The 11,030-nt window shown below is 40.1% G+C and overlaps 1 protein-coding gene across 1 annotated transcript; it reads left to right on the top strand.

The window, feature by feature from the left end:
- The first annotated feature begins 1,238 nt into the window (after positions 1–1,238).
- On the top strand, positions 1,239–9,573 carry LOC308089871 (ras-related protein Rab-34-like). The gene is made up of 11 exons (XM_080434820.1): positions 1,239–1,354; positions 2,877–3,019; positions 3,895–3,986; positions 4,181–4,246; positions 5,475–5,576; positions 5,847–5,911; positions 6,081–6,132; positions 6,446–6,527; positions 6,921–7,011; positions 7,516–7,623; positions 9,048–9,573. Exons 2-11 carry the CDS (start codon positions 2,975–2,977, stop codon positions 9,107–9,109), a joined length of 765 nt encoding a protein of 254 aa, XP_080290946.1. The 5' UTR covers positions 1,239–1,354; positions 2,877–2,974; the 3' UTR covers positions 9,110–9,573.
- The last annotated feature ends 1,457 nt before the right edge of the window (positions 9,574–11,030 follow it).

Genomic DNA, 11,030 nt, shown 5'->3' with positions numbered 1-11,030 from the left:
CAGAGAAACGACATCGTGGCCTGAAAGTATTTATACTCTCTACCGTCGCCTGAATAACGCGTCACACGCGCGTACGTCAAAACGTCAAAAAACTGCAGCCAACCAGCGAACACGTTTAGAACCGGACGGTGCGTAATTAAAACGTCTTTAACTCTATGAATACAAGGCAAAAATAGATAAATACAAATTGAATAAAGTTAAACTACAGCAGGGAAAGTGTTAGGGTGAAATAATGTAAAAGTTTTCTATTATCTTTTGATGTAGCCTGTTCAATAGAGTAAACCGTGACAACGAATCAATGCAGTGGATAAAAGACTCCGCTAGATGGCGCCATGTCTCCAGAAACGCATTATTATAATACCTTATATGATTTTAGTATATCAATTAACATGCACTCTTGATTGATTGATTGATTGATTGATTGATTGATTGATTGATTGATTGATTGATTGATTGATTGATTGATTGATTGATTGATTGATTGAAGGCTCAGTGGTACCAATTTATACATACGAATGCTAAAAGGATTTAACCCAAAAAAGCCCATGGCTTATTTCCATTGAGGTCCTGTGTATTCAATTCATCGAGGCACGTTAGTCAATTATAGTAAATAATAATAATAATAATAATAATAATAATAATAATAATAATAATAATAATAACAATAATAATAATAATAATCATCATAATCATAATAATGATAATAGTAATATTCATACACTTCATGGTTTTGTTTTTTAGATCCGTTGTTAGATCCTTTGTTATTGTTGTTGTTGTTGTTGATACCAGTGGTGTAAAGTAACTTTACTGTAACTGTAAGTACAATTTTGAGGTATTTTTTACTTTACTGGAGTATTTCCAGTTTTCAGTACTTTTACTTTTACTCAAGTACATTTTGAATTCCGGACTTTTACTTGTGAGTATATGTACATTGCAGTATTGACACTTTTACTTGAGAAAAACATTTGAGTGCTTTTTCCACCACTGGTTGGTTGATAGTATACCTCCACGCCTCATTAGAGGTTGGGGTTGGTTAGTTCACATCACAAACCGTGAAAAAGAGGTGGACTTTCAAAGAGACCACAGACAGCAGGGAGGAGTTGATGGTTACCATAGTTTCATGATCTTACAGAGACCAGTAGGCTACAGATCGCTCTCCAGTCAGTAGTCCTCCTGCAGTGTGAACGCACGGATCAATGATTTATGGACATTATTCTATCTAAAAGATCAGAGGAGTAGCCGGATGAATGTTTCTAAGAAAACTGGACTATTGTTTTCCTCCTGTTTTTTCACGTCTTCTTTTTTGCTTTTCCCCAACAGCCTTACAGCCTTCAAAATATGTCTAAACTTCAAGGTACAGATTTGTGGATCTTCATAACACATTTAAAACCTACTGTATGTATGTAGCCTATATACATTTATGGGATGTTCTGTATTGTAGTGATGTATACTATAGGAATCGCACTGGTCAACATTACATTCAATACAACAGGTCTAAACTAACTATTTCCTCTGGTCTTTTATTTATAAGCCTTTCAAGGGAAGAGACATCATCACACTGTATCTCTATGCATGGACAAACAGTTCACACAAAGTCCCACAATAACTTACAGAAGTGTATCTTTTCAGTAGCCTACATAGATTGTCCATCAGTGGTCATGATGAATGTACTAATTTTTGCATGCTAGCAATAGCAGTGGTGGAAAAAGTACTATATAAATGTAATTTATATACGTATATAGCACAATAATTTTAAAACAATATAATAAAATGAAGACCAAAACTTATTGGAAAAAAAGGTTTTAAAAAAATACAAAACGTAAAAACAAAACACATTCAGTTTACATGCTTATTGCTCATTCTCTGATGCCGAAGTACAGGTGTTCAACCTAGTGTAGTACCGATTTAACCTTCCTCAAAATCCACCAATACAACCTTTCTCGGATGTAGTCCAACTTAACAAATTATGAATCCACATTTGGAAAACATAATCAATAATATAAGCAATGCTGCTATTCATGATTTCATATTTGCACCTCATACCAGACATGTTACATAGGGTCTGGGTCTGATATGCATGCTAGGTTGCCTAAGTAGTGCTGAGATAGTGACATGGTTACTAAGAGACCAGACCATTGTGACAACAGGGCAAACATAATGACAATGTTTACCTCATGCTTGCTCTGTCAGCTCTTGTCACGGAGACGGCTGCAAATGTCATTTGCACAGATAAATGACCTCTAGAGTCTGGAGGTAATTTAATTGTCTAGACAGTCTCTAGAGAACAATGGTTCTCAAACTTTTACGTTTCAAGGTCTACCCTTAACTCTGACAGTATACAAATGGAACCAAATGGACCGGTGGGGTCCATTTGGTTCCATTTGTACACTGTCAGAGTTACAGACTTGTAAGGGTCAAGTTAGACCCCCCTAAAAGAACCCTGAGAGTCCTTGCAATCCACTTTGAGAACCACTGGTCTAGAAGAAAAACCAGTGGTCCTCAACATGGGACCCAGGGAGTTCCAAAGGGCCCCCAGCTAAATGATTGACAGTTAGGAACCAAATAGACCCTTATGCTATGCGTATATATTATAACTCCAAGAGTGTACAAATGGAACACTGAGGATGTTACAGTAGGCTATTAGGGTCCCCGACTTCAAACATTTTATCAAATGGGGGTCCTAATGCACATCAAACTGGGCATCCTTGAAGCAGATGAAAAATGTTGAGACCTTTATCTATTGCCTAAAACTATGGTTATGCATTTTAATTATCCAACATTTTCTTCAGGCAACTATTTAGTGCATCTGTGCATAAATTGACAGTGTCACTAGAGTGGTGTTTGTAACTTGAAAAAGAGGGTTTCTGCTCTTCCAGTGAACGTGTGTGATGCCATGTCAGTCTGAGTGACCACCTGAAGACCTGAGGTTGTGCATATCTGTGTGCATTTGGTCACTCCACTCTTCATTCAGGCTATGTTGCCTGTGAAAAAAGATCGGATCATTACTAACCTCCCTAAGGTAAAATGCACGCGCACGCACGCATGCACGCACGCACTCTCTCTCACACACACACACACACACACACACACACACACACACACCCCCCCACACACACACACACACACACACACACACACACACACACACACACACACACACACACACACACACACACACACACACACACATACACACACGAGCTACTATGCCGAACTACAGCGAGATTTAAGTGAATACCTAAATAATTCAAACCCCTTTTAAGTGTATAATGTCTGTGGGGGTCATGTCTTTTTACCTTGTGGTCCATCCAGCCCCTACAGTACTTTATGATGATGTATATAATAAAGTGGCTTTCATCCCATCCCACCAACCCAACATTTCTCTCAATAGCTCTCTTATTTCTGATCTAGGATCTGGGCGATATTCCTTCATGATTATATCAGACTTTTTATTTACGATTAATGAACTATTATTAAAAATAAATAGTGAAAGTAGTAGATCAACAAGCTCACAACGCATCGCAGTGCAACGGGTTGTGAGCGTCCCCAGTGGGAATCGAACCCAGGATCTTCTAGCTGTGAGGCGACAGTGCTACCGACTGCGGCGCCACTGTGCCCCCCCCCCCAAATGAAATTGTCTGATTAACCACTTAACCCCATAACAGGGTTAAGTGGTTAATCAGACTAATTGATTGAGTCGATTATAAATATATAATTTGTTGATATATAAGAAAGGAAAAAAAATAAAAACCTGTTTCTCGATTATGCCATTAACCTACACAAAAGCAAGATTAAGTCGGTTATTGGTTCTAAATATCGGTTTTGATATATGTATAGTTAATTGCCCAGCCCCACTCTCATCCTCCCTGTTCCTGTTATATTTGACCTTTGCAGGCCTTTTGTCCAAATGCTGCGCTGCACACCAAAGATGGCTTCCATCCACAGGTGACGGCTGTCTGCCAAGAACAGAAGAGCTCTACAGAGGGGTGAGACCCCACCCCCCCTCCAAACACACACACACACACACACACACACACACACACACACACACACACACACACACACACACACACACACACACACACACACACACACACACACACACACACACACACACACACACACACAAACACACTGACTGGATCAGTATTTAAATTGACTCTTGTTCTTGTGTTTCCAGCTTAAACATTGCCAAGGTGATTGTAGTGGGTGACGTTGCAGTTGGGAAGACATGTCTGATCAGCAGGTATGGAAGCTATCAGGATTCATCCAGTATGATGCTGTTTGTTTGTGATTGAGTGTCACATTCCCTTCCTCTTAGCCTTGCCTACTTGTTGTCAATTATTTGTAAGAGCTCTTGTTTTATTGGATCTTGTTTATTTGATACACTTGCTTGTTTTTAGCTCTTGCTCATTTGATTTTCCTATTTCTCTCATCTGTTTAAGAAAGCAGCGCTGCACATAGTGACTCGCTGTGAGCTTGTAGATCTGCTATTTTTTGAATAGCCAACGTACAAAATATGGATAAAGTGGTTAAAACGATTGTGATGCTGTATTAACAAATTTAGCTGGGGATCCCATGGAACCTCCTCAAGGACCCCTGGGGGTCCCCAGACCCCACTTTGAGAACCACTGCCCTAGTGTCCCCTGTGCATGTCATAATAGGCGAGCATTCGCCGAAAATAGCAATAGCGAAAATGCACGCCCGGCTTCTAGAACGTCTATTTTCGGTGAAGAGATTTGGTGTAGAGGGGGAAAAGGAGGTAACCAAGTATAGACCCTGCCCTGGAGGACCCTGGTCAACTATATATATAGGGATTACGTGTTAAAATAATGGGAAAATATATTTAAGCTTGAAGTTTAAATACAATAATCCAATATGCATTTCCTTTTCTGTTCTTCTAGAATGCACATTCTCTGGCCAATTTAAAATGTCAGTGCATAACTGTATTCAAATGTTAATTACAACAAATTGAACAAAAGGTTTTGCAGGCAATAAGAGAAAGGACCTGCCGTTGTACCATTGTAGTCCAACAGATTGTGCACACCAGCAAACAACCAGCATAATGAGAGATCAATGAATCTTTCTGAAAAATGAACCTACTGCCCCAGCCTAGGTCAATGTACACTAAATTTCAAGTTGTAATATAGCTCAATTTCAAATGTATACTCTGTGCATCACATTTGTTAGGTTGAAAATCAGTTCTAGTTGGCAAACAACACCGTTGTGCGATGGCGTATAAATGAAGCTTTACAGTATGTTTCTGGGACTTGTGAATGGGTTCCTTGGTTTGAACAGGTGGGAGAGAAAGAAGGAACTTTTCAAGCAAACCGACATAATTTGATGTCCTGTGAGGTCGTTTTGTGGACAGGTGGATTAGCTCTCTGTTAGTAATTAGAGTGATGGTACCGTGTTATGAGAAAGTTCACGGTTTCAAGCCATTTCTGTTTCTACCTGTCCTGTAACTTTCTAAGATTCTGCAAGAATGCGTTTGACAAGAACTACAAGGCAACCATAGGGGTGGACTTTGAGATGGAGCGCTTCGAGGTGCTAGGAGTTCCCTTCAGTTTACAGCTGTGAGCATATCATGAAACTTTACACACACATCTCTCTCTCACACACACACACACACACACACACACACACACACACACACACACACACACACACACACACACACACACACACACACACACACACACACACTTACTCACACGTATTGTGTATTACTATACTTGTTAGGACAGCATTGGGACTGTAGGACCACTCCACATATTCATTATTTTCCATGAAACCACCGCATGGGCCATTAACTCTCTGTTCCCTCTCTCCGTCTGTGTGGACAGGTGGGATACGGCAGGTCAGGAGCGCTTCAAGTGCATCGCTTCCACATATTACAGAGGAGCACAGGGTAAATGTTGTGAATATTCTCTTTCACTGAAAAATAGAAGCATCGATTTCCTGAACAACAATGTAGGACATCAAAAATGTGATACACACTCACGCGCACACACACACACACAAACGTTTCTTTGTATTACTACTATTACTAATGTGTCTGTCCATTCATATTTCCCCAGCTATCATAGTGGTATTTGACTTGAGCAATGTCGGGTCTTTAGCACATGCCAGGTAAGCCTTATTATTGCTATCTTTTGCAACTGAAATACATTATTATAAGTTATGTAAATTATGACAATTTATTTTACCCCCCCCACCCCCTTTGTCTCTCTCTCTGTGTGTGTGTGTGTGTGTGTGTGTGTGTGTGTGTGTGTGTGTGTGTGTGTGTGTGTGTGTGTGTGTGTGTGTGTGTGTGTGTGTGTGTGTGTGTGTGTGTGTGTGTGCGTGCGTGCGTGCGTGCGTGCGTGCGTGCGTGCGTGCGTGCGTGCGTGCGTGCGTGCGTGCGTGCGTGCGTGCGTGCGTGCGTGCGTGCGTGCGTGCGTAGGCAGTGGCTGGAGGATGCTATGGTGGAGAATGACCCATCCAGTGTGTTGCTGTTCCTTGTCGGTACCAAGAAGGACCTCAGTGTGGGTGGCATCTTAACAACTCAACCACCCAATGACTAATCATTTATAACGAATGTTGTATTTTCAGTAAATCATTAGTTTGAATATTTTCCAAAAAGAGTAAAAGGAATTAGATTTTTTCACAAATTAAAGAAATAAATAATTAAAATTTCAACAACCAAAAAATCCATACATTGGAGAAAAGCTACAAGCTCAAAACACAATTGATTTTATTTTAAGTTCAGTTCCCGGGCAGACATCATAATTATCTTTTGGATGTGGAGCTGAAAACACCGGGGTACCACTGAGCGAGAGACATGGTCCCGTGGTGGAATGATGGAATGGTTTGCTTGTGGTTCAACTGCCTGTTCTCTGTGTGTTTTTCCTTGCTGTTGCTTGATGCACTCTCTGCAGTCTCCTGAGCAGCTGGCTCACGTAGAGCAGGAGGCCGTCAGGCTGTCAGAGGAGATCAAAGCAGAGTACTGGCCTGTGTCCGCCAAGTCAGGTGGGAGATGCACACACACGCACACACACGCACACTCACACTCACACACACACACAGACACACAGGCAGTTATACTTTTATACTTACTGTAGTTGAGTGCCGGTGTCCCCAAAAAATCCCCAATCTGCAAGCTATAGATGCTTGTCTCCATTCCATTGATCTACAAGCTACAAGCTTGTAGATCTGGTATTGTCGGTGCTCGACAGCGGCACACAACTGGTAAGTAATCGGCATAACTCCCACACTAACCTCTAAATGTCTCATCCTAAACCTAAGCACAACCTGAATCCTTCTTAATTGAAAACCTAACTCTAAAAATACGCACACGCACACGCACACGCACACGCACGCACACACACACACGCACACGCACACACGCACACACACACACACACACACACACACACTCCATTTGATACAAAGTTCTTAATTATCTGATCCTCTCCTTTGTATCCATAACTTCTCTTCTCACGTACAGTATTTCTTTCTTTCTTTTGTCATCAGGGGATGGTATCAGGGACTTATTCTTCCGCGTGGCATCTCTTACGTTTGAGGCCAACGTTCTATCGGAGCTTGAGAGGAACGGGTCGAGGAACGTCGGCGATATTATCCGTGAGTTGCCTTCCTCAATAAAGAACCCCCAAATGAATATGTATTTGGCAGAAGACCCCCATCTGAAAATATTTTGTGCAAGGGATCCCCATACAAGATTTGTGTTTCAAAAATATGTTTAAAAAACATTCACATTTTTTCAAGATGTTTTGAAAATACCAGATCTACAAAGTGAGCTTATAGGCTGCTATAGGGTTAAAGAGGGAAGACAGTTTGAGAACCACTGCATTAATTAGCAGCTGTGTACAGCATCAACACTTATCAGTGTTTATAGACAATTGTCACGTGTCTTCATTGACTTGTTTTGTTGATTCTCAAAGTCTGCCCATCCTACTGTATATAGGTCCTAACCACTGGTGTCCCTATTCTGGGCGTGTCATAATAGGCGAACATTTGGCTAAAGTAGGAGAACATTAGACAAACATAGCAGATCTACTCGCTCTCAAGGCATCATATTGAGACGCATTGAAATAAATAAATAAATACATTTGGTGTAGATGGTAAAAAAGGAGGGTAAATGGTGCATTTATATAGTGCCTTTCTCGCAATCGCTTTACAATGTGCATTACATTCAGCCATTTACACACACACACACACACACACACACACACACACACACACACACACACACACACTGGCACACCGACATCAGAGGAACCCATGCAAAGCACCAACCTGATTATCGATTAGAGTAGTTAGGGGTCAGTGTCTTGCTCAAGGACACTTCGACACTAACTAACAAATTTTCACTATGTTTGAAATAGGAATAGGTGGTTAATTCATCATGTATTGGTTGGGTCCGCCGGGGCGCTTATAAGAAATGCAGTGGAGACAAAAGTAAAAAAATTGTCTTTGAAATGTAATGTCGTAAGCTTTCAAAAAAATAAAAAAATACTCAAGCAAAGTACAGATACTCAAAAACTGTAGTTATGTAACAGCACTCAATTAAATGTAGACCTACTTTGTTACTGTCCACCCAATCTACTGTCCATCAAAAGAAAAAAAACACTAACAGTGAATAGACAATGCCATGTACTAATAACTTTAAAGGGGGACTAAACATAGGGAAATTATGTGACTTTGCTGTCATTAATTAAAGGTTCAAAGCTATATAAAGGGCTTGGCTGAGCTTGATACACTATGATGTAAGCAACACAGCTGCAGCTAATGAACTTAACTCTCAAAAGTGGCCTATGGCTTTGTAAAACAAATGTCTATTGACAATGTCAGCAGACAAAAATTAAGCATTTTCAAATGAAATAAGTGTCAACGCCACACGCCACACGTCGAAAAACACTTGTCTTACAAACATATAAAACTGTTTACTGTGTTGTTTGCTTGGAATGCTGGAATTTTACCGATGTGTTTCAAAGTGTCTCCTAATGTGAAATGTACAGCACGTGACTTCATTTGGTACTCCACAGGAATCACTGGAAGCTCAGAGGAGAAAGGCAAACCCACCAACAGGAAAGCTAATTGTTGCTGAATGGAGAAAAAAAGCCACACTGGGGATTTGAGGGACGACCGAACCCACGACCGACAAGCAAAACAGAAAAGCACATGGATCCGAAAATTCACTGAAGTGCCAACAACATGAAGCAAACACAAGACAGACTATTAATGTCTTTCTTTAGAGGTGCCCTTGAAAAGTAATGTATAAAGGCATAAGGGCACGGTCACTGCCCTGCACAAACTGAATATTTGCCTCCTGTCCACTTCCATCTATGTGAGTGTAGAGGGAAAAAAAACTACAAAACTCAAGAAGATTCATTTGCAGTGGCAAAGCATATTCACATACTCTGCTTCGCCTGGAGTTCAACTTTGGTGAATATTGACCAGGCCTCAACCCATAGCAAAGAGTGGTTGACCCCACTCTTTCTCAAAGAGAAATGATGTCTTCTGCTTGTGGATAAGACGTCAGCAACGGACATAAAGCCTCTTTGTTTTCTCCTCCTGGCTGTCATGTGTCTCTGTGCTAATGTGATGCACACACCGTCTCCCATGACCACTCTCAGTACTCAGCACCACTCGTCTTCCCTCTGACATTAGGAACTCTCATGATCTAAAAAAAATGGAGGGATTGTTTTTGGAGACAGAGAAATGAACCGTGTTTACATCTGTGACCAATTGATTTACTCTCCCACAGGAAACAATAAAGCACTTGTTGGGTGCTATGCAGTGGTGGAAAAAGTACTTGCATGTACTCGCATCAATCAAATACTGCAATGTAGAAATAGTCTGTTACGAGTAAAAGTCCGGTAATCAAAATAGACTTGAGTAAAAGTATAAAAATGTGCAGAAGTACCAAAAGTAGAAAGTACTCATTGTGCAGAATGTCCCGTTTCACAAGTTTTCAAATGTATAAAACCTTTTGAAAATAGCAAATCTACAAGCTCACAATGCGTCATTGTGAGCTTGTAGATCGGCTATTTTCAAATGGCCGAAATTTATATACGAATATGTATAATGTATAATAATAATCAAAATCTAACAAGTAACTAAAGTTTTCAAATAATTGTAGTGGAGTAAAAGTATAATATTTGCCTCTGAGATGTAGTGGAGTAGTAAAGTAAAAGTACTGAAAATTGGAAATACTCCAGTAAAGTAATAAATACCTTAAATTGTACTGAAGTACAGTACTTGAATAAATGTACTTAGTTACTTTACACCTCTGGTGCTTTGTAGCAGCGGTTCCCGACCTTTTCTGGATCAGGGCCCACTTGAAAATCTGTAAGCGTTCATGGCCCACCCATCTGTCCACTTGAGACGGAGTGATCAGATTGGTGGGCTGCATGCATTTTCAGGTTCATTTTAACCCTTTAAGACCTGAGAAGATTCTAGAAATGTCTTCTAAATAAAAAAAAAAATTGGAAAAAAACCCCAATTTTTTTTTTCTCGATTTTTCAAAAATAGCAGATCTACAAGTTCATAGCGCGGCACTCGGTGCCGCGCTATGAGCTTGTATATCTGCTATTTTTTAATAGCCTAAAGAAATCTAAAGTGACACAGATGCGTTCCAGGTATCAATGGGTTAATGTGATGATGTTCTGGCTTGGATCAAACTAACGTGGGATGTTTTAGGTTCTTATTTATCGGTATCACAATGAATATTTTTTTCAAGGTTTTAGAAGAAAAAAATGCCATTTCCATTAACGTTTTCAATAAAATCGCAGTGTTTTGCCAATTATTTGACGGCCCAAAAGTTGGTAATCGCTGCTCTGTAGGATAAACCTGATGGCTCTAACTTTTTTCTCTGTGTGTTTAGGCTAACCAAATGCACATCTTCTATCTACATTTTATATAGATAGTATGTGTATGTTTGTGCCTCCGCTAAAAAGGATGACCAATATATTTTAATGGATCATAGATTATATTATAAATTAAATACCACAGAGACATGAATCGTT

Source organism: Gymnoscopelus braueri, assembly GCF_963280865.1.
Source record: "Gymnoscopelus braueri genome assembly, chromosome: 8".
Classification (NCBI taxonomy): Eukaryota; Metazoa; Chordata; class Actinopteri; order Myctophiformes; family Myctophidae; genus Gymnoscopelus; species Gymnoscopelus braueri.
This window is presented reverse-complemented; position numbering and strand designations above follow the sequence as displayed.